The sequence below is a fragment of the Notechis scutatus genome, chromosome Z (genome assembly GCF_049901735.1).
Source record: "Notechis scutatus isolate UNSWTSFEM ecotype Mainland chromosome Z, rNotScu1.2, whole genome shotgun sequence".
In the NCBI taxonomy this organism is placed as follows: Eukaryota; Metazoa; Chordata; class Lepidosauria; order Squamata; family Elapidae; genus Notechis; species Notechis scutatus.
The window spans coordinates 70,717,104-70,742,621 of NC_142025.1; the positions used below are offsets into that span (position 1 = coordinate 70,717,104).

Sequence of the window (25,518 nt, forward strand, 5' to 3'; positions counted from 1 at the left end):
AGAAAAACATACTTATTTTAAATCCTAAATAACAATTAGAACTATAAGGGTAAACTTGTTTTCTCCAATAGAAGCTGAACATAAGGAACTTTTGTCACAGACAGCCTTCAAGAAGTCATCACAGTATCTGTTTTAATCCTGTTTATTAATTAAAGAATTCATTTCCCTGTTCCCTCCCTTGAGTTAAACTTAATAGAAGTGTTTTTCTTCAGCTCACAAACCAGGGGGCCTATTTAGAAAGCCCAAGCATTTACTTTAGCCTTATTTAAATATATTTGATCAATATTTCAAACAAATAGTTCATTAAAAAGGCAAACAGTTTAGTCTTAGAATACTAGCACTTGAGAAATAGCACACTGGACAAACAATATCCTCTGCCTCTATGTAAACACTGTCTCATCTTCATTCCAAGTCACAGTCACATGGAACTTTCTCTTAAAAAGTTGTTCTACAAATACATTGCTCATACATTTGCTAAGTTAAGAGGTACCGCTGAAGAGATTATCTGTGATGACCCAGGGTGGGATACAAAACAAACACAGTCACAGAAAACAGGTGAAGCCCCTTTTATTCCTTCAGTTTGCTTCCAAGCTCCGAATATCTTTGACAGAAGACAAAAACTCTCCCACACAAACAGTTACATGAAGAAGGAAAAAAGCAACACAAACCAGGCAAGATAGGGGCTGGAGGATGGCCACAGATAACACACACTCCTCCTGAGGAGACCACATCTCTCCCTTATCCTCTCCTCCCTGCGTGCCCTAGGATGGATAGGGGATGGGCCTGGGTCCTCCTCTGACTGCTCAGCCAGCTTCTGCCCTTCCCCAGCCTCCTCCACAACCTCTGGAGTCACACTTCCACTTCCTGTCAGCTGTTCCTCTCTTCCTCAAGTCAGTCTCTACCAGGGGCATGACACTATCTACAGAATTTGGTTAAAATCTTGTTAACTTATCAGCTTAACTTATCAGTAAACTTATTTGAGCTAAGAAAGAGAAATCCAAACATTCGCTCTCAGAAAACAACCAGATTTGGAATAATAAAATTAGTGACACTACAAAGTAGACAGTGTGAAACTAATTAAAAGAACTGCATTGATCTGATACATAAAGTAAACAATATTATTGACTAGGCTGGATGAACATCTAATCTAATTCAAGGCAATGATTTTTATTAGGTAATTTGAAGATTTACAAAAGGATATGGCAACTTTCAATTTTAGATAAAGCAGTGGTTGAATTACAGACATTAGCTCTTGATCTTTAATTCTAGATATTTTCAAGCCCTAGTCAAAAAAGTTTCTTTAAAACTGCTAGATGGCATAGCTTCCTACAAGGCAATATTTCTTCCTATTTCTATTTTCCCCACAGCAATTACCCATTTGGGCTTAGAAACAGTTACTGTATAATAATCATTTGATCCATCAACACATTCTTGGCCACTGTGTTCACTAATTAGAGACAGAATGTGGTCTACAGGTACTGTTGCCAGGTATTGATTTTAGTGATTACTTATATATTTATTATTTATTACTCCCCCTCATGAAAGACATGCTGGCCCATTTGGCCAAAGGAAAGACCTATACCAAGTTGGATTTGTGGGATAAGTGAGAATCAAAGCAGGGGATGAGTGGAAAAAGCTTTCAATTGCCCTCCAGGATGCTTCCAGTTCTGGGTCCTCCCTTTTGGATTGCAAGGGGCTCCCTGCTGTGTTTATACAGCTAATAAATGAAGTGCTGCATGAACACCTGTATAAGGGAGTGTTAGTTTACCTGATTGACATTTTAATCTATACTGAGAAAATGGAAGAACATGTAAAACTAGTCAGAGCTGTGCTCAAGCTTTGAGTAGCCAAACTATATGCCAAGCTGTCCCAATGTGAATTCCACCAGAATAAAATTGACTATCTGGTCTATCTTATCTCTCAGGAAAGGATAGAAATGGACGCTGAAAAGGTGTGCGCTGTGCCAGAATGAATTCCTCCCCATACTCAGAAGCAACTACAAACTTTCCTGAACTTTTATCGCGAACTTTTATCACCAGTTCATCCTGTCATTTGCCCATATAGCCCTCCCCATCATCAACCTCCTAGTGACAAAAGGAGAGGGGAAATTCAAACCCAGTCAGCCACTTAAATAGACTATGGAATGCCAGGCTGCATTCAAAAAATGTAAGCATTTGTTGGGACTTCCGGTTTGAGCTTCTTCAGCGACAGACCGAAAGCTCGTCTCTGCGAGGCTTCGATCCGTGCTCGCTGCTGGAGCGCCCCGAGCCGGCTGGTTTCGGGGCTAAGCCACCCCATAGAGGTGGTGAAGAAGGGGGAGACTGCCTGCAGGGTTGAGGAGAGCCGCATCTCTCCTCCCCAGCTGGCCATCACTCCCTTTCCCAAAGGCGGTTGTAGCGGTGGTCAGAATGGCCACCACAAAGAAGAACTCGACCGGAAAAGAATGTGCAGGAGGAAGATAAGAAGAGAAAGTTTTGGTTGACCGGGTCAAACAGCAAAAGCAACAAATAAGGTACCCTGGAATTGAAACTATTAAAAAAAAACAATAACATTGTTCCCTAAAAAGATTTTTAAGCTGCGAAGGAGAGAGAAAAGGGAAAAGATTTGGGTTTTTTTTTTTCTCCTTTTCCTACAGCTAAGAGACTTAAGCAAGAAATTGGAAAAAAATCCACTTTGACATTAATAGGCATTTAATGCTGAAAATAAAAAGTCAAACGGATAATAAAGATTTCTGGATAATCAAAACAGGAAAGGAAACAGGAAAGGAGAGAAAAAGCAGGATCTGGAAGGGAGGAGACTGCCTGGAATTTAAAAGAACTTACAGCAAAATCTCATCAAGACTTCCCAAAGATACATTTGAACTGAAATATCACAACAAAAACCCCAGGAAGAGAAAGTGGAAAAAGAAATAAGAAGAAATAACTTGGGACTATTTGGGTTACGTGATGATTTCTGGATTTTTGGTTATTGTATTTGAATGACTAAAATCAATCGGGTGGTTGTTTAAAACTGTTTAAAATGGCTCCAATTTTAGAAGAACTGAAAATGGAACTTAAAAAGTACAAAGAAGATGCACAAGAAGGGAGAGGTTCTTTTGGCTTCATATTTCAGTTTTTAGAAATGGAGATTTGGAATTATGAGAGACAACAAGAAATGCCTGCAGAGCAAGAGGATTGCGACAAAGAATAAGCCATCTTTAATGAACAAGTAATCTTAGGTGGGAGGAAAAAAGGAAAGGAGGGAAAGAGAATGGAAAGTTTAAAATTGGGAAAAACAACTCCAAAAAAAATAGAGTCAAAAATAAGTATAAAATCAGAAAGCAACAGAAGAGGGAAATGCAGAAGAGAGAATTAGAAGGAGAGACAGGGGTAAAAAGGAGAGGGAGAAGATGAGAGGGAAGAACGAAAGGAAAAGAAGTTATAAAGGACAGACAAATTGCATGCACCAAGACAAGTTCCTTGTGTGTCCAATCACACTTGGCCAATAAAGAATTATATTCTATTCAGCACACTCTGGCCATGAAGGGCATTGGTCTCTGTACCCAGCTTTAGATTTGACCTGTGGGGCCGTTCTTCAGCCAGCAAGGAACTACTCAGGCATCTTGACCCTGCCCCCTGTGCGGATGTATAAGAGGCAGCAAGCACGCAGGGACTGGCATCCTGGGTGAAAGGGAAACTCTCAGAACATAGACAGCCTATGTGAGAAGACAATCCCCAGGGATGCAGGCCCCATGTGTGCTTGTTGCCTCCTGTCCACATACCTAGGGGGCAGGTAGGAGCAGGGGCAGCTCTTCACTGGTTCCAGGGTGGCCCTGCAGATCTAAGGCTGACTGCATTCTGGCCCGGATGGCTGCCACCTGTTTGTAGATCAGCACTCAGTTGGACTGGGCCAGGCCAAGGCGCCGATGGCCAATCCTCTGCTATTTCCAGGGCGGCTCCGTGAGCTAGATCTAACCACATCCAGGGCTGGATGCAGGCCTTGAGTTTGACACCCCTGTTCTACAGAAAAACAAGTAAGGAGTCCTGCAGCCCTGTACCTACTCTTCTAAAAAGCTAAATGAGAAGAACAGAGATTGGCAATGGGTGGAAGCCTAACTTGGAGGCATTTTCTAGGAGAAGGGAAAACCTCATTTGAAGTATGGACTGACAATAAAAATTTAGAAGTCTTGAAAACCCTCAGAGACTATTGCCCAAAGAGTTAGTGGGCCCAGTACTTTAACCAATTCAATTTTACGCTAAGGTACCTCAGTAAGCAACTTTCTAATAGATGTTTATCCAGGCTGCCACAATACAATAGTTCAGAGCTGGAGATTATTAAACTCCTCATTCCCTCCGGGCAACTGGTGGCTCCAGACACCACCTGGGCACAAGCCAAAATGGAAACCCAACTAGCTGATGATTTAAGTATAACCTAAAGGCAGCTTTGGAAGAGGACTAGGGGTTCCAAATACACAAGGGAGAATGTACAATCCAAGATGATCTAGATTGGGTGGGAGCCAAACTATATGTCTCACAAAGCCAACAATTATTGATTCTAGAAAAAAGCCATGATTCAAAAGTGATGGGATTTTGGCTTTGTAAAATCCCTGCATCTAATCAAGCAGCAATTTTGGTGACTGTCACTTAAAAAGGACATAGAGAGCTATGTGGCTAACTGCTCCATTTGTACTTCTGCCAGGAGGTGACAAGGGAAAGTACTTGGGCTTCTCCAGCCAGTAGCAGAGCCCAAAGCCCCATAGAAAGAGATATCAATGGACTATATTTTAGAACTGCCCGAAACCTTGGGGAATATAATGATTTGGGTGATAATTGATTTGTTCTCCAAGCAAGTGCACTTTGTACCCTGTCAAAGCACGTGCTTTGGCTAAACTATTTGTGCAGAATGTCTATTGACTGCATAGTGCTCCAGAAAGAATAATCTCAGATTGCGGAGTCCAATTCATTTTGTGGCTTTGGCAGGAGTTCCCAAAATATTTGGGGACCACTCAGGGACTCAGTTTTTGCATCATCATGCTACTAACAGGAGCTGTGATAGGACCAATGGCTTCCTGGAGCAGTACCTCAGATGCTATATTAATTACCAGCAGGACAATTGGATGGACCTGCTCTTTTTCATAGAAATTGCCTACAGTAACTCAGTACACAGTAGCAACAGGTTTACTCCATTTAAAGTGACCAAGGACAAGACTTTGTAGCTATCCCTAAACTATGTCAGGCTATCCAATTGACTGCATTGCTGAAAGATTGGGTTGCCCAGTTACAGAACACCTGGCCAATAGTGAGAAATTTTGGATGAAGCTAGGAAAGCATACAAAAAAAAAAAAGCACATCAACCCAAAGGACTAAGGTGGGAGACAAGACATATCTCTCTACCAATTTCTTACAATCTACATAACATAGGGTAGTGTAAATTTAAAAAAACACGGGGCCAAAATACATTGGATCTTTCCTCAGCAAAAGGATTATTAATCCAATAACTGTAGAACTTGAGCTACCAAAAATGCTCAGACATATACACGTGGTATTTTATTGTAGTCAACTAAAACCAGAAATTACATCTTCCTTGCATCCCAAATCACAACCACTTCCCATTATGTTCAAGGGAGAGCAGCACTTTGAAGTCAAAGACATTTTGAATACATTGAAGACTCCAGTATTTGATAGCCTGGAAAAAAATTTCCCCCTCAGAAACTGAATGGGTTGACTCCCAACTTATTAAAGCCCCCAAACTGCTTAAGAAATTCCATGACCAATAATACCCAGATTAGCCCCATTGAATTGTTTTGTTAATTGAAAAAAAAAGTGTATGTTTCTTCCCCCCCACTTTTTTTTTCTTTTGCAGGACTCTCTCAAGAGGGGCAGAATGTCAGCTCTGCCTGGTTCAGCTTGGTACTCACAGACATCCTGTCCTCAAAAGAAAAAGGGGGAGAAAGGTGAAAGGGGGAAAGATAAAAGAGCAATAAAGCTTTGTGTGTACACAATAGGAAATTGGGAGGGGGGAAATGACAGATGATAAGGACCAGAGCAGTATCCCACTACCAGGTACCCTGAAAAACATGCAGATTACCCCCAATCATCTCAGAGTTCCCCACACATCTTGGCAACATCCAGTTGGCTGGAAAAACTGGTAATGGGGGGAGGGATGGGGCAAACCTACATCTTATTTTTGTATCTAGTGAGTGCAGTAGGTTTTAGATTTGGCTTGTCTTTACTGCAACCAACGCCGAAGGCTTTTCTCTCCTAACAGATCAGTATGGGGCAGGTCTGACACAACCAGTCATAAGTTGAGGACTGTAACATATTAAAAGTTTGAGTTTTTTCCAAATTCAGTTTTAAGAAACCTGGTCCTCCCATTTTAGATATTACACCTGGACTACAAGCTAAATGAGCACAATCTCCCGAGAAAAAGGAAGAAGTGGGGAAAGAAAAAGAAGAAGAAAATTCATTCAAAACTCCATAGTTCATATAGAGATGCTGAGCTTTGAGATATAAACTTAACAAGAAGTAGCATATCTCTTGTCAAAATCTGCCCCATTCCTACATTATGCAATTTCAAGGCACCATCATCAATGGAACATACAAAGCAGAACTGAGATCTCAGGAATATTACAACCAGTGGTGCAATTCAAAAAATTTTTACTACCAGTTCTGTGGGCGTGGCTTGGTGGACATGGTGTGGCTTGGTGGGCATGGCTTGGCAGGCGTGGCAGGGGAAGGATACTGTAAAATCCCTATTCCCTCCCCACTCCAGGAGAAGGATACTGCAAAATCTCCATTCCCTCCCCACTCCAGGGGGAAGGTTACTGTAAAATCCCTTTCCCTCTCCACCACACTAACCTGCTTTCCAGCTCCATTCTCCTGTGTAGGGCAACAAAAGAAAACTCAGCCAATCAACTGGGACTCGGGAGACAGAGAATAGATGGAGGTGGGGCCAATCAGAGGTGGTATTTGCAGGTTCTCTGAACTACTCAAAATTTCCGCTACCAGTTCTCCAGAACTGGTCAGAACCTGCTGAATACCACTTCTAATTACAACAGAAGCTAAGGATTAACAGGAAGGTGGCAAATGTTTTCTCCTTGCTGAAAGATAAGTGGGTAGAAAATGTGGCAACAAGGAAGGAAAGATCCCCAATTTGTTAAAGATGATTTTAATTAAAGCACATTTTCCCTGAAGTCTTAATACTTTACTTGGTATGAAGAAAATGATCCCTAGAAACAAACCAACAGAATTATCAGTAGCTCCACATAATTAAAATGTTGCAAGTAATTTGTTGTCAGGACCTTGCTTGTTTCACGCAGAGATGATGATCTCTTCAGCTAAGTCCTCTCTGCCTTCAACTGATTCTGGCCATTTTCATACAGTAGAAATTTAGCTCAGCTGCAACAGATTTATTCTTTTCAAAACCAAAACATATTGCACACTCATGTTCTTATTGTTTTTCATTAAATGGTTGTCTAGCTTTACAGAAATATCTCTAAATAAAATGTTTCTTTTCCTCAATACATTTACGTTTATACTATCTGACACACCATTATATAAAGAATATCTGGCTGTAACAATCAGAAATCAGGAAAATTAAGAAGTATTTGAAGCATGGGAGGGTATAAACCAAAATGGCAAGGTTTGTTTGGAAGAAAAAGCAGCAGTAAACAAGAAACAAATAAAAAATAAAAAGACTGTAGCCAGCAGCGCATGAAGCAGTTTAGGAAAGTGAAATACTCATTAAATCACTATGGCATTTCCTACACATAGCAAGAAAATAACAATATAACTTTTTTAAAAAGTTCATAGTAAATAAGTTTTCTGGAATTCAATGGAAGAGTCCAGATAAATTTAAAGTAAGATTAATTATAAAAGAAACCTTCCCATGTGAAAATGGTTTTATTCTAAATTCTTTTGAAAAATATAAGATCAGAACTATTCTTTTTTATTTATAATTTTCTTTCTTATTTTCAGTTTTAGAAATTATTCACTAGAAGGATCTAAAGAAACCTACAGATTACAATTAAAGGAGATAAACACTCAAACTTGATCTAAAAATACAGAATTAAGCAAAATATTTTAACATTGGACATACTGAAGTATATTTTTGAAGAATGGATCCAGAAACTACTTTAAGGATGTTGTGAGATACAATATAATAAATTGTAATTTTCTATAATATAGATTAACATATACACAACCTATTTTGCAATTTATATAAGGTTAATCTTTATTCAATCTATCTAGAGCTAGTATATTAAAGCCATGCTAATACATATCCAAAGCACTGCCATGTTTGCCCAATGTATGAACTCTGCTAAGGAATGACATGCAGAGCCTCTGGCTTGAGATATGTACCAGATACTGCATAGTACAGAAAAACAAGAGGGGCTGAGTGCTTGTAACAGCAAGGGCTTAAATAATTTTAAACATTTAGGTATGAAAGTAGATTATAGGTGGACTTTTAGCATGTGACTGACCTGGCCAACCAACTGGGCCTGGGAAGGATGGCCAAGCGGGTGGTGATAAAAAAATATGCTGAGATCTCTAACAGGTGTGGTTTCTCTTGCTTGTTTGCTGGAAACTCCACCAGCCTTTGCAAATACTTCAATAAAATTGTTTTGTATTCCAACGATTTCAGAGTTGAGATTTTACTCATCACAATGTTTATCTCTATAGATAGACTTGTTAAACAAATGTTATAGAAGTGAAGTAAGTTTTAAACTGTTTTAGGAGTGGATTTAAATGTAATAGAGAAAGATATGAAAAAAATAATAATGTCCAAGCTATGCCAAAGAAACTAGCTGATAATTAAAAGGGATATACAAATAACAAACAGAATGACCAGGATAATTTTCCCATCTTAAATTTACAAATGAGGCTTATTAAAGAGCTGAAGAACTTTGTAAGAATAGACAAAGAAAAAAGTGGGGGAAAAATCAAGTTTTTGGACATTATTTGAAGAGACTATAGATCAAGATTATTAGAAATAAAATGAAGGATTATAAAGTGTATTGGTTTATTTGATCAAGATTGAAATAGATATGTTGTTATCCAAATGGATTTTTACAGACTTCAGATTGAAATTATTACAGTTGATTGTTTATAAATAAAAATAGAATATGGGAAGAAAAGATCATTTATTATATTTTAAGAAAAGGCAGTAAGATATTAAAAGTCATTCATATAATTATTTTCTTTTCATTACTATATTCTCATTTTCTTTTCCGCTCCATTTTTTATTTATATCAGCTTTTATTATAATTGCAATTTTAATAAAATTACTATAAAAAAGTAAAAATCTGACATTTTATTTTTTTCAAATTGGAAAGAGGAGTTATTAAACATAGGAAGACAAAAAGACACAAATAAATGTTTATTTTCACTTAAAACAGGGGCACGCAGACTCCCTATTGTCACTTGGGGATTTCCACTTGCCCACAAAAAAAGAATTCATTCATAAGAGAGAAATGACATTTCTCTCTTATGAATTTCAAAAGAATAAATTTGCTGTCATTCTGTGATATTTCTGTTGTTTCCTCTCAGAGATTAAAAAAAATGATAGAAAAAAACAATCCTTCCAAATTATCAACTAAATTGGTGCAAAACAGTCCGGAAGATTATTAGCCCTTTTCACAAAATCAAGTAATATTACTAAGAAAATCATTGCATAATATAATATACAGAAATATCTGGAACAGGAAGACTTGGATATTCTCCACTTTTATGGTCAATTAATTAGAAAATATTTATGCCTATCAACAAAAAAAGGTCAAATTTGAGAATGTAACAAAATGCTCCAGCTCATCAAGAACTATATAATTCTCCAGTTCCTTCAGGCTCATGATTGAAAGGTGAATCACACCTTTATCTATCCATTCCATTCATACTGATGTCACGTGTCATACATTTCACTTATTGAATGTAAAAAGCAAGTAAGTATATGCAAATACCTGGGTATATGCCTGGGAATGCCTAGTATATGCCGGGAATTTTAGTGAATCATATATAAAGTCCTGGCTCAAGATATATTATCATGGAATTTTGTGGGGAAAAACAGCAACTTTTTTTCGGAAGATTTATTGTTATTGTTAGTTGCGAAGTCGTGCCTGACCAATCACAACCCCGTGGACAACGTTCCTCTAGGCTTTCCTGTCCTCTACCATCCTATGATCGCCTTGCAGTCCAAGGGACTTGCAGGAGTCTTCTCCAGCACCATAGTTCAAAGGCCTCAATTCTTTGGCACTCAGTCTTTCTTATGGTCCAACTTTCACAGCCATACATTGCAACTGAGAAAAACATAGCCTTGACTATACACACTATTGTTGGCAGGGTGATGTCTCTGTTTTTTAGTATGCTGCCTAGATTTGCCATAGCTTTCCTCCCCAGAAGCAAGTGTCTTTTAATTTCTTGGCTGCAGTCCCCATCTGCGGATATCTTGGAACCCAGGAAAATAAAATCTGCCACTACCTCATTTCTTCCCCATCTATTTGCCAGGAATTGAGAGAGCCGGATGACATGATCTTAATTTTCTTAATGTTGAGTTTCAAGCCGACTTTTACACTCTCCTTCTTCACCCACATTACGAGGCTCTTTACTTCCTCTTCACTTTCTGCCATTAGAGTGGTATCATATCTGAGGTTGTTGATATTTCTCCCGGCAATCTTAATTCCAATTTTTGATTCATCTAGCCCTGCCTTTCTCATGATGTGCTCTGCATATAAGTTAAATAGGCAGGGTGACAGTATACAGCCTTGCCGGATTCCTTTCCCAATTTTGAACCAATCAGTGGTTCCATGTCCAGTTCTCACTATTGCTTCTTGACCTGCATATAGGTTTCTCAAGAGACAAATTAGATGGTCTGGTACTCCAATCTCTTTAAGAATTTGCCACAATTTGTTGTGATCCACACAATCAAAGGCTTTAGCATAGTCAATGAAGCAGAAGTTAATGTTTTTCTGGAACTCTCTAGCTTTCTCCATGATCCAGCGTATGTTGGCAATTTGATCTCTAGTTCTTCTGCCTCTTCGAAATCCTGCCTGTATTTCTGATAGATCTCGATCCACATACTGCTGGAACCTAGCTTGTAGGATTTTAAGCATAACTTTACTAGCATGTGAAATGAGTGCAGTGGCGTGATAGTTTGAACATTTGTTGGCATTGCCTTTCTTTGGAATTGGACTGTAAACTGACCTTTTCCAATCCTGTGGCCACTGTTGAGTTTTCCAAATTTGCTGGCAAATTTAGTGTAGCACTTTTACTGCATCGTCTTTTAAGATTTTGAATAGCTCAGCTGGAATACTGTCACCTCCACTAGCTTTGTTAATGCTCAGATTTCCTAAGGCCCATTTCACTTCACATTCTAGGATGTCTGGCTCGAGGTCAGTGACCACCTCATCGTGGTTATCAGGGATGTTAAGCTCATTTTTGTATAGTTCTTCTGTATAATTTTGCCACCTCTTCTTAATCTCTTTTGGCTCTGTTAAGTCCCTGCCATTTTGGTCCTTTATCATGCCCATCTTTGCATGAAATGTTCTCTTCATATCTCCAATTTTCTTGAAGAGATCTCTAGTCCTCCCTATTCTATTGTTTTCTTCTATTTCTTTGCACTGTTCATTTAAGAAGGCATTCTTACCTCTTATCTCTTATAGCTATTCTCTGGAATTTTGCATTCAATTGGGTTATGGCGCAGGAAACAGCACCATTGCTACAATGCATCAAAAATTCCCAGAAGAATAGAATAGCAAGAAGCCTTGGAGACAAAGGTTTCCCTACATGGTCAGAATGTTGAGCCCACTTGAAGGAAGGTAGGCAAAGATGACAAAGATCAGGAGGGGAGGCACAATCATAAATGCAGACTGGCTTGAATTTTTATCATGTGACTGTGAAAGCACAGAGATTATCATATATTCACAGCAGCATCATGACTTTGAACGGTCTCTGAATAAATGGAAATTAAGCGAGCACTATCTATATGCATCAGGAGTTCATAAAAATTTCATATAGTATCACAGAGTGTAGTAACCCATTTGAATTTTAAAAGTTACTTAGAATAGATTAGAATTCTTTATTGGCCAAGTGTGATTGGACACACAAGGAATTTATTTGTCTTGGTGCAAATACTCTCAGTGTACATGAAAGAAAAGATACATTCGTCAAGAGTCAAGAATCATAAGATACAACACTTAATAATAGTCACATAGGGTACAATAAGCAATCAAATCATACTAGGAAACAGTCAATATAAATCTCAAGGATACAAGTGACAAACTTACAATCATACAGTCACAAGTGAGAGGGGGGTGGGTGATAAGGAGTGATTAATAGTAATTGCAGACTTTGTAAATAGTTGGACACTGTTGATGGAATTATTTGTTTAGCAGAGTGATGGTGTTCGGGAAAAAACTCCTTGTGTCTAGTTGTTCTGGTGTACAGTGCTTAATAGCATTGTTTTGAGGGTAGGAGTTGAAACAGTTTATGTCCGGGATGTGAGGGGTCTATAAATATTTTCACAGACCTCTTTTTGACTCGTGCAGTATACAGGTCCTCGATTGAAGGCAGGTGGGTAGTAATCGTTTTTTTCTGCAGTCCTAATTATTCTCTGAAGTCTGTGTCTGTTTTGTTGGGTTGCAGAATGACAGACTCAATAATTCCTCTGTAGAACTGTATCAGCAGCTTCTTGGGTAGTTTGAGCTTTCTGAGTTGGCATAGAAAGAACATTCTTTGTTGTGCTTTTTTGATGATGTTTTTGATGTTATCTGTCCATTTTAGATCTTGTGATATGATAGAACCTAGAAATTTGAAGGTCTCTACTGCTGATCCCGTGTTGTCTAGTATTGTAAGAGGTGGTAGTATGGGAAGGTTTCTCCTAAAGTCTACCATCATTTCTATGGTTTTCAGTGTGTTCAGTTCCAGATTGTTCCGGTTACACCACGAGGCAAGTTGTACAACCTCTCGTCTGTATATGGATTCCTCGTTGTCTCGAATGAGACCAATCACTGTTGTATCATCTGCAAACTTCAGAAGTTTAACAGATGGATCGTTTGAGATGCAGTCATTGGTATATAGGGAGAAGTGGAGAGAGCACACAGCCTTGGGGGGGGGGGGCTGTGCTAATTGTACAGGTATCAGATGTGATTCTGCCTAGCTTCACTTGCTGCTTTCTGTCTGTTAGGAAGCTTATGATCCACTTACAAGTGTGTTCAGGTACCGCTAGTTGGTTTAGTTTAGTTAGAAGAATGTCTGATATGAAGGTATCCACTGCTGAACTAAAGTCTACAAAGAGGACCCTTGTGTAGGTATTTGGAGATTCAATGTGTTGTAGGATGTAGTGCAGAGCCATATTAACAGCATCATTTGTCGATCTATTTGCTCAGTATGCAAACTGCATGGGATCTAATAGTGGATACGTGATGGTTTTCAGGTGGGACAGCACTAGCCTTTCAAAGGTTTTTATAACTACAGATATTAGAGCAACTGGTCTGTAGTCATTCAGTTCCCTGATGGAGGACTTCTTTGGCACTGTGATGATAGTAGACCATTTGAAGCAAGAAGGAACATAGGACATCTCTAGTGATTTATTGAAGACTTGGTTGAAGATGGGGACAACTGGTCAGCACAGACTTTTAAGCAAGAAGGAGTTATCTTTTCTGGCCCTGGTGCTTTTCCTGGCTTTTGTCTGTGAAATAGATCTTGCACTTCTTTTTCTGAGATCACCAGAGGTTGTGAGCCCAATGGGTTGGGGCCAGTTGTAGGAGGCTTGGTTGTTGTTGGTGTGTTTGAGATGGGGGTTGTGGAGATAGGTGGCTGTAGTTTCTTTTCAAACCTGAAGTAAAACACATTCAGGTCATCGGCTAGTTGTTGATTTCCTTCTGCCTGGAAAGGAGGTTTGCTGTAGCCAGTGATGTTTTTAAGAATTTTCCACATGTTTGCTGGTTCATATGTTGAGAACTGATTCCTTAACTTTTCAGAGTAGCTTCTTTTTGCTGCTCTGATCTCTCTTGTTAATATGTTTCTGGGCTGATTGTATAGCATTCTGTCACCTTTTCTGCAGGCTTCCTCTTTGGAACAATGTAGCTACTTAAGTTTAGCTGTGAACCAAGGTTTATTGTTACTATTCAGTGAACCAGGTTTATTGTTATATATTTGCATGTTCCTTGTTGTTACACCTTGTTGGTCTTTGCAAAAGTTGGCATATGATGTTACAGCATCTGTGAGCTCATCTAGATATGCAGAGGTATCTTCAAAAACATTCCAATCAGTGCAATCAAGGCAAGCCGGATGCTTCAGCTTTGCCTCATCAGGCCAAGTCCTCATTGATTTAATTGTTGGTTTCATGGCTTTAAGTCTTTGTCTGTAGGCAGGTACAAGGTGAATCATGCAGTGATCAGAGTGTCCCATAGCTGCTCGTGGTAAAGACCTATAAGCATCTTTTACTGTTGTGTAGCAGTGGTCTAAAGTATTTTTTGCCTCTGGTGGGACAATTGACATGCTGGAAATATTTTGGGAGCTCTTTCCTTAAATTTGCTTGATTGAAATCTTCTAAAATGATGGGAAGGCAATCTGGGTGTTTGGCTTCAGCCTCCATAACTTGATTCTTTTAATTAAAATGTACATTAAAAGGAATTTGCCATATATAGAGGCAAGGTCCAGCCTTCAGTAATCATTTTACCTAAACCGGTGTTTAATCCTTTGGAAATTTACCCATCTAACTAGAATAAAATACATTAGAGTAGAAGGGAGAATCTCAGAAAGCAGCACTGAGAAATCTCCCCAGGAAGAAAAGATTTTGGATTTGTCTGTATGTTTTTTGGCGATACCAAGAAAAGCATTTATCAATATTCCACCAACTTCACAGTGCCTTTTTATTGCATAAAGTTTTTTTTTTTTTTCAAAACTCAAAATTTACTCAGAAAATAGATAAACAGCATCAGCACTAGATGTATTTGTAACTGGCTGATAAACTGTGCTCAATATGTAGTCCTTAATGAAACTACATCTACATGGAGGGAAGCAGTTGGGTACCACAAAATCCAGCACTCTTCATTATCTTCAAAACTATTTCGATGAGGGAACAGAAGGGGAACTCATCAAATTTGTAGACCACACCAAGTTGGCAGGAATAGCCCAGAAGATAGGTTCAAGATCTAAATGGATCTTGACAGACTTGAACATTGGGTCCTATCTAACAAAATGAAATTTAATGGAGAGAAAAATAACCTTTTATACTTAAGCAAGAAAAACCAAATGTACAAGTACAGATTAGGTGAAACTTGTTTCAATAGCGTGAACTGCTAGAGGAATCCTGGGATCCTAGTGGACCGTCACTTAAATATGAGACAGCAGTGTATGCAGTCACCAAAAAAAACCAATGCAATCCTAGACTACGTTAACAAAGGGATGGAATCAAGATCACCTGAAGTGTTAGTCTCTTCATAATGCCTTGGAATACAGCATCCAGTTTGGGTCACCACATATAAAAAGATGTTGAGACTCTGGAAATAGGGCAGAGAAGAGCAGCTAAAACAATTAAGGGCTTGGAGAACAAAACATATGAAGAACAATTGCAGGAATATGGTTTGTCTAGTCTAGTGAAAAGGAGGACTAGGGGTGACATGATAGCAGTGTTCCAATATTTGAAGGGCTGTCACAAAGAAGAGGGGGTCAACCTATTTTCTAAACACAAGAACTTAAGACAAGAAGCAATGTTAGAAATTAATCAAGAAGAGAAGCAACCTAGAACAAAGAAGAAATATCCTGGCAGTGAGAACAATTAACCAGTGGAACGGCTTGCTTTCAGAAGTTGTTGGCATTCCATCATTGGAGGCTTTTAAAAAGAGACTGGACAATCATTTGTCTGAAACGGTATAAGGTCTCCTGTTTGAACAGGGGCATAGATTAGAAGACTTTCAAGATCCCTTCCAACTCTATTATTCTGTTATTACTATTAAATCAATACAATGAGCCACTGCTTACCTTCCATCAAATCTATTGAAGTTTACATTCTGGTTAATTCAAAGATTGGCCTCTGTTTGCATTTTTTCTAGGGTATGAATAATCTGTAAATGTTTAACAGACATACATTTTTCTCTCTCTCTTATTGAAAATGTCAACTCGTAAAGCATTCCTATGCTTGTTTTCAACTTGCCATAAGTAGGAGGTGGGAAAGCTGAAGGAGCAGTATGGCAATTAAAACCAGAAGTACATTCCACGCTTATCTTACAAAGATTGTAGCCTAGTCTACTGGATCTTCTGGCCATGAAAATCCTTCATTAGAGAATATGTTTGATGATACCCAGCTCGTGAACATGCTTCATTGGAGAATCTGATTTATGACCTACCCAGGGGAGGGGGGGAAACAGGGTCAAGGTGACCGTAAATTACATGTGGCATAGTTGGCTTCAAATGGATTAATAGCAGTACACTTAGACTTATATACCACTTTATAATGCTTTACAGCCCTCTCTAAACGGTTTACAGAGTCAGCATATTGCCCCCAATTTTGGTTCTCATTTTACCCACCTCAGAAGGATGGAAGGCTGAGTCAACCTTGAACCTGGTGAGATTTGAACTGCCAAATTGCAGGCATTTGGCTGCAGCAGAAGTAGCTTGCAATACTGCATTCTAGCCACTGCGCCACCGAGGCTCTAATGCCGACATGTTGCTCCTAATAAATCTTTTGGATTCTTGTGAAGCTTGGCTTGAGGCTTATGATTTAATTAGGGCAATCGCCAGAAACCTAACAGAAAGTATACATAAAGATAACAAGTAGAAAAAATTACACATTTACACTGGCCTTATACTAGTATACAAACAATGTAAAACAAGATTGATTTGGAAATTATTTAAGTCGCATTGTTAATATAAAGTTTCCTAGATAACATTAAACAAACTTTTTTGCCTTGTTTATAAAATGTATTGATTATTCTATAGCTAAAAAGTTCTGGGTTGCAATTTCAGCGTGAGAAGAAGTCACAGCAGGGCCCACATCTTAAAGGCATAATTCCTATTTTACATAGTTGTAAAGATTGTATAGATAGTTGTATAGATTCAGAATGTGATAATCTGCTCTGGACAATTAATAAAAGATGTTATTTTTTTATAAAATTTTACCAAAGAAAATGAATAATTAATATTTGAAACTTTTCACATGATCAGGATTTTTGTTGGTAGTAGTTTTCTCCATCTTTTTAAGAATATCAGATACAATTGAAAGAAATGTATTATGTAAAGAGAAGATAGCATAATCCAAGACTTCATATTCTGAACTATGAATCAAAAGATTCCTACTACTCTTTCCATGTCCAGAATATAGTATAAAGTTTAATGCAATCTTCATTCATCTGATTTCTTATGCTAAAACTTTCAACAGTGGCATAATGACCTATATCCATTTTAAATATATTGTTTGTAATGACTACTAATATAGTTGAACGCCCAACACTTTAAATATGTAAAAATGTATTATTTGTTTAGGGGATTTCTGTACTGCCATACTACTTAAGCTTGCATAAAATAATATAAATTCTAAATATAAACTACAGTCTAAAAATGAAACAATAGGGATAAATCAAATATGGCAGTAGGAAATCCATTAGATTTGGCTTGAAAATGAAGATCAGACAAAATTAAAGCAAAAAATAGGTTGAAAGCCTGTGTGTGTGTGTGTGTGTGTGTGTGTGTGTGATTATCTATAATCTATGACTGCTATATAGAAATTATCTGGAGCAGTCTCTGTATACTTAAATGGTTGTTGTTGTTGTTAGCTGCAAAGTTTCATCCGACCCATTGCGACTCCATGGATGACGTTCTTCCAGGCCTTCCTGTTCTCTACCATCCCCCAGAGTCCATTAAGCTGACACCGACTGCTTCAGCGACTCCATCCAGCCACCTCATTGTCGTCCCATTCTTCTTTTGCCCTCAATACTAGGGTCTTCTCCAGTGAGTCTTTATTTAAGAGACTCCTCTCCTTTTAAGTGGTAGAGCAAAGCAAATGTACATTGCAGCATTATCTTTCCTATGATCAGGTGTGTCTGCTTTAATGAATTGCTGATAAGTTCTATGTCCCTGCCAAAATATATTTCTGTTTTTACATTCAGAGTTGTATATCACTAATAAAAATTAAAAGAGCCAGACTCATTCTGTATAACATAGAACAGATGCATTTAGGAGGTTCATAAACCTAGCCTGAAAAGTAAGTTCTCCCCTTCATTGACACTTCCAGCAATCAATATTTATGCTGGCATGTAACCTATACTACATACGATGCAAAAGTAGTAATATAGATAAAAATCTAATAAATAAAAATATACTTTAGATTAAATTGTCCTTCCGATTAAAATTAAATATTTACACACACGCGCACACACACACACACACACACACACAGAGTGTGTGTATGACATCATAACTTATACGTATGGATGGTCCTTAGTAACAAAACATACCATATAAAAGACTCACAGACAATAACAAAAACAAGTGAAAACAAATTATTTTTACAGATCATTAAAACTGGAATCAATGAAATAGAAAAGTATAAGCGTAAAGGATATTGCTTAAAATCTCTACTATATTACTGTAAGTAACTTATAAATATGGGAGGTTATACATTCAGAGACTATAGTCAAGGAAAGAAAGAAAATAGAGTAAAGAAATCAGTATATGCTTTGCAGACCACAGGAAAAGAACTTGGAAATCTGCCAGGAATTTTTTTTGTAATGAATGGAACAGTGTGAAACAGTTATTTCCTAAGATATTCAGGGGTAAACCTACAATTTGAACATCATGCAGAAAAAAATAAAAGATACACTATTTAGTCATTTTCCTATTTTGTTCATATCCTAGTATTATTTTTTGCCACCATCTGTTTAAACAAAAGTGCCATTTTATGATTTTTGCCAATATTATATTATACTTATAATAAATAGTAATATTTAATGAAGTAGTAGGATAACATTGCACAACAGTGAATACCATTTTAAGCGAGGGAGATTTAAGTAGTTGCTGTCATGCAGTTTTCTAAACTGTTGAATCAAGTAATCTTAGAATTTAAGTCATTAAATACATTTATATTTTAAAAATAAAGTCTTTTCAATGTGATTAAAACTTACATTATTTTATGTTGTTCTTAATGTATATCAAAACAAAAATCAATTCTTAAGTTTAATTTTAAATTTATATATTTTAGAGAATAGAAGCCAAGGGAAGTCTATAAATTTGATGCATTATTCTGCAAATATTAGGATTAAAAATAATACAGGATATGGATTGCCCAAGGTACAAATCAATTTAACTGATCATGTCATTATGATTTTTCTTGCATTTATATTAATAATTTATCCTTATTAGTTTTAATTATTCCATTATATTCACACTTCTATTCTTAAACCATAACTATTCTTAAATATAAGGTTGAGAGATGCAATTAGAGAAAACAATTCAGGCTGGATCAGTAGTCTGATTCTTATAGAGTAGACTTAAAGATTTTATGACATGAAAGTGGCTTTCAGTCACAGGCATCCTTTGAATCTCTGAAACTACTTAATATAACTAGACCACTGATCAGTCTCAGCAAATAGCATCTTTTGTGACTGGCAGCAGCTCTTCGGGGTTTGAAACAGGGGTCATTCTCAACTCAACAATGGCCTGTGATTATTTTAAATGGAAGTTATATCTTGCATGAATGTATGTGGTCGACTTCATACAGCCTCTCCAGAACACATGATCAGTGATTAATTTACTTCAAATGCCATCCACTTGTAAATTCTTGTAGATATTGCTTTTACAATTCAGCTTTTAGTATTTCACACATTACCTCTAAATTTAATTTCAAATTACAGCAAGTAATGAAATGTAACCAAAATTGTCTAAAAGACATTAGAAACAGGGAGATTTCTCAGTGATAGATTTGAAGAATTTCAAAGGAAGCAAGTAATTTATAACAACCTATTAATTATTTCCTGGTACATTATTGTTAAAAATATGATACATTAATTGGGAATAAATATATATTATAGAAACAGATAATTTCAAATGACTTTTAACACTAAATAATCAAATACAAAACAAAAAAATTACTTACAGTATTTTAAAGAATTCAAAGCAGGGGCTGAATCTGAAATAAAAATAAGACATTGTAAATATACAATTGTACAATAAATATATTAAAATGCAATCTTTAGCAATACTTTAGAAATTAAAGAAATTCTTATTAATAGATTATTTCCAGCAGTTATTCCCTGTGTTTGTAATAACTACTGTATATTTAAGGACACCCATTGTTTAAATTGCAATGTTTACAGCATCAAAATTATTTTTGTTAAGTATAATAATTTCAAAACTATATGCTTCAACTAATGTGCAAGGGCAAAACTTTTCTAAACAATACTAAAAGGCAATCTAAAACTGAACAAAAGCCAATTTGAAGTTCATAATAAATGGTGGAAATTACTATTCTATTGGCATAGAGGTCACTTACCGGATATGCCCTTCAGAATTCTTATGGCACACATGAAGAAAACTGTACTGAGAAGACTATTTGGATGTAGGTAGAGCAACATTTGAAGAGCACTAGCCATGTTACCATCCATATTACATTTCATAGTTCCTTTCTTCCCATAAACAAAACTTGTCAATCAATAATTCCCAAAATCAACAATTCATTTATATCCACTTTCAGCAAAAAGGGATTTCAGTCTTTTATAAAAAATAGTTGTAGTTTCCTCCTTAATCAAACAAGTCAATTTAGCCATTTCTGCAAACTTTTTCAAACTCCCTTTCTACATTATTGATGATTCTGTATCTTCCAAGCCTGTGCATATGATATCTTTGTTGCAGCTTATAGCATATATTAAATAATCCATTAATGTTTTCTAGTTTACTGTCCATAAGACCAAATAAGAAAAGTTTCATTTCAAAGTGCCAGTTTTATTTGGAAATTAATTTTTTGAACTCCCCGCACTACCCCATATATTTGTAACCAATATCTTTTTACTTTTTTACCATTCATGATAAAATATCCCTTCATGGTTCTCACTCTTCCAACAGTGATTAGAAGTTAGAATAGAATAGAGCTTGAAGGAACCTTGGAGATCTTCTAGTCCATCCCCCTGCTCAAGCAGGAGAACCTATACTATTTCAGATAAGTGGCTGTCTAGTTTCTTCTTAAAAACCACCAGTGATGGAGCGCTCACAATTTCTGGAGGCAAGCTATTCCACTGGTTAATTGTCCTCACTATTAGGAAGTTTCTCCTTTATTCCAGGTTGCTTCTCTCTTTGGTTAGTTTCTAACCATTGTTTCTGGTCCTACCCTCTGATGCTTTAGAGCAGGGGTCCTCAACCACCGGGCCGTGGACCGGTCCCGGTCCGTGGAGCACTCTGTACCGGGCCGCAAAGAAAAAATAAATTAAAAAAATGGCGGCTTTCTTCGCCTTCGGTGAATGCTGCTGGGATCGGCGATCAAGGACACAAATGAAAGAAGGGGAGGGAGGAAGCAACCGCCTGTCCTGTTCTCTGGCTCAGCGGCTTCGGTTTCCTCCGCCTCGTTCCTCTCTCAGTCGCTCTCTCGCTGCTCCACCAGCCCAGGAAGAAACTGCTTCAAAGAAGCCGGGGGTGGCTTTTCCTGCCGCAGCTCCTCCAAAGCGCCCGTTTACCCCACCCGCCCGCCCGCGCGCTTCAATTCAGTGCCCCGTTCTGCCTGTCTGGTTGTTTGGGAGCAGCTTCGGCTGAGAATAATAACTATTCGCCCCTTTTTATCAGCCGAAGCTGCTCCGAAACGAAGAAGGCAGGCAGGCAGGCAGAACGGAGCACTGTGGATTGAACCGCACGTGGGCGGGCGGGGTGGGGGTAAACGGGCGCTTCGGAGGAGCTGTGGCGACAGGAAAAGCCACCCCCGGCTTCTTTGAAGCAGTTTCTTCCTGGGCTGGTGGAGCAGCGAGAGAGCAACTGAGAGAGGAACGAGGCAGACACCTGAGGGAGGGAGGGAGACACCTGAGGGATGGGGCTGAGGGAAGCAGGGCCGAGGCGGTCCCTGAACTTGGTGGTTTGCTGGCAGACGTTTTATTACCCGACTAGGTAACAACATCAGATGTTACCTAGTCAGGTAATGAAACGTCTGCAAGCAAACCACCAAACTCGGGCTCTTTCCCCCGGTCCTTGAAAAGTGTTTGTGCTTGAAACTGGTCCCTGGTACAAAAAGGTTGGGGACCACTGCTTTAGAGAATAATTTGACCTCTTTTTCTTTTTGGCAGCCCCTCAAATACTGGAATATTGCTATCATGTCACTCCTACTTTTTCTTTTCCTTAGACTAGCCAAACTCAAATCCTGCAGCTGTTCTTCATATTAGTCTCTAGGCTTTTGATCATCTTAGTTGCTATTCTCTGAACTTTTTCCAAGATCTCAACATCTTTTTTGTAATATGGTGAGCAAAATTGGTTGCAGTATTCCAGGTGTGGTCTTACTAGGGTTTTATAAAGTGGTACGAATACTTCACACGATCTTGATTCTATGCCTCTGTTTATACAACCCATGATTGAATTAGCTTTTTTGGCAGTGGCTGCACATTGCTGGCTCATATTCAAATGATAATCCACTAGGATTCCAAGGTCCCTCTCACAGTTACTGTTTTTGAGCCAGGTCTCGCCCAATCTGTAGTTATACCTTTAATTTTTCCTGCCTAAATGTAAAACTTTTCTCCCTATTAAAATTCATTTTGTTGAATAGGGCCCATTGTTCAAGTTTGTCAATAACATTTTGGATCCTGAGCTTGTCTTTTGGGATTTTAGCTATTCCTGATAGTTTAGTGTCATCTGCAAATTTGATAAGTTCCCTTTCTATTCCCTCATCTATGTCATTTATGAAGATATTGAAGAATACTTGGCCTAAGATGGAGCCTTGTGGTATCCCACTACTTACTTCTCTCCATGTGGATGTAGTACCATTAAGAATTACTCGTTGAGTATGGTTTGTCAGCCAGCTACAAAATCCATCTGGTAGTAATGTTGTCCATTCCACATTTTTCTAGCTTACCAAGAAGTAGATTGTGATCTACTTTGTCAAATTCCTTATTAAAATCTAAGTATACTATCTCCACAGCATTTCGCTGGTCTACTAATTTAGTCACTTTATGAAAGAATGAAATAAGAAGTAAAGAAGTATCTTTACCCACCTTAGAAAATTTTTCTGGTGTCATATACAGGTAGTCCTTGGCTTACAACAGATTATTTAGTGACTGTTCAAAAAAGTCACTGTTTCAAAAGCCTCAACAAAGTGACATTATTATTATTATTATTATTATTATTATTATTATTATTATTATTATTATTATTATTATTATTATTATTATTATTATTATTATTATTATTAATAATAATAATAATAATAATAATTTTTACTTATCTCCTTTAACAAGTCTCCTTTATAACATTAGTTTTTGTATTCGTACTTCTAACTTATGTTTTTATTATCTAATCATTAGTAAAATAAGCCCCATGACAAGAAATATTCAGTTCCTTTTTTTTCCTTAATTGTAAATCTGTCCATTTCTGCAAATTTAAATATTTTTTTTAAATTACTTTTCTGTCAGGATCTCTTCTTTTTTCCATTGTTCTATTGTATATCCAAAGATAGCCCAAGCTATCATTGTCCCAGTTAACATCTGATCTAATTCTGTTAATTCTTTATTTAAAACGTACATTTTGGCATCTTTCTCATATTGAGATTGTATCTGCACTTGTGACCACCATGCTATATTCATCCCTTGACTACTCAGTTCTTGCTTAGTTTTTAATTCCCCCTTTTCATTCAAAATATCTTTATATCTTACAATTTTTTTCCCATATTGATAACATTAGGATGTATCAGTGCTTCCATTGTGGAAAGCCAGACGGGTATTTTTAAATAGTGTTCTTCTTTGATTTCTAATATAATGTCTTTGAAAATAATTATGTATTTTATTTTTCCCATACCATAAGAAAGCATGCCAAACTAATTGAAGGTCATGTCCTTCTAAGTTTAATAGTCTTTTATGCCTCGAATTAATTCATTATTTCACCCATGTAAGTACTGAGGCCTGATAATACAATTCCCAATCTGGCAATCCAAAGCCCTCTCTTTTTTTTGGAATCTTGCAACATTTTCAGACTTATTCTTGCTTTTTTTCCCAAGCCAAATTAGTATTATTTTATTTAGTTCTTCAAAATATTTTTCCCCAGCTTCATTGGAATTGTTTGAGATAAGTATAATAGTCTTGGTAACATATTTATTTATATAGTAGCTACTCTTCCTGTCAATGACAATTGCAAATTTTTCCATTTCTCTAAATCTGATTTGATTTGTTGCATCAGCTTCGTATAATTATCCTTTTTAATCATTGCACATTTTGCTGTTAATTGTATCCCTAAATACTTTACTTTCTAAACTATCTGTATGTCAGTTTTCCCATTAGCTCTTTTTTCTGTGTATCTGTAAGATTTTTAACTAGTATTTTAGTCATTTATTTTCAGTTTTGTGACTGCACCATATTCTTCTATTTGTTAACTATCTTAGGTCCAGTTTTTAGTGGATCTTCTAATATAAAAATCATATCATCTGCAAATGCCTGAAACTTATATTTCTCTTTTTTTATTTCCATACCTTTTATTTCTTCATCTTGTCTGATATTTCTAGTTAGTACTTCCAAGATCAGTATAAATAGTAAAGGGGATAGTGAACATCCTTGTACCTTTTTGTAAAATCAAAATTTTCTGTCGATTTTGTGATCTTTTTGTGGTGACCATCAAGCAAAGTGAAATATGCATTCAGATCAGTGGTGAGATTCAAAAAAATTTACTACTGGTTCTGTGGGCATGGCTTATTTGGTGGACCTGGCTTAGTGGTCATGTGGCTGGGTGGGCATGCTTGGTGGTCATGTGCCTGGGTGGGTGTGGCTTGGTCATGTGACTGGGTGGGTATGGCCAAATCAATGTCACTCACATCAAGGGGTACCTCGCCTGACCCCTCCCCTCCCAGCCATTCCTTGTCACACCCAACCTCAACATATCTATAGTTCTGTAAAAATGTTGTTCACCTTTTTTTGACTTTATTATCTATATACTATAGATGTACTTTCATGGATCACTGAAAGGAGGAAATGGCTCACATGCTTTGCCCAAGAGTGTGATAGGCAATACACTACCAGAAAGAGTAGGAGGGAGCAATGTATTTTCCAAAGCACCAGAAGGCAAACAAAAAGAAATGGATGGAAACTGACAAAGAGAGAAGCAACCTAAAACTAAGGAGAAACTTCCTGACAGTGAGAACAATTAACCAGTGGAACTGCCTGTCTCCAGAAGTTCTGGGGGGTCAATCACTGGAAGTTTTTAAGAAAAGACTGGCCAGCCATTTCTCTGAAATGGTATAGGGTTCCCCCCAAGGTCCCTTCTAAGTGTTATTCTGTTACTCTGACACCTTTCCCAGGACCTCTACTCAAAGTTTGCCATCCTCAGTTTTCCTGCCTGAGCAGGGGGTTGAATTATAAGACCTCCAAAGTCCCTTTCA

At 37.5% G+C, this 25,518-nt stretch overlaps 1 protein-coding gene across 4 annotated transcripts in view; it reads right to left on the reverse strand.

The window, feature by feature from the left end:
• The window catches only part of GLI3 (GLI family zinc finger 3), a 438,979-nt gene that overhangs the window by 239,390 nt on the left and 174,071 nt on the right, over positions 1-25,518 (reverse strand). For all 4 annotated transcript variants that reach the window (XM_087946735.1, XM_087946734.1, XM_087946736.1 and 1 more), the window contains one exon: positions 20,065-20,097. In XM_087946735.1, coding sequence (XP_087802861.1) covers positions 20,065-20,097 — 33 coding nt within the window. The remainder of the gene's footprint in view (positions 1-20,064; positions 20,098-25,518) is intronic.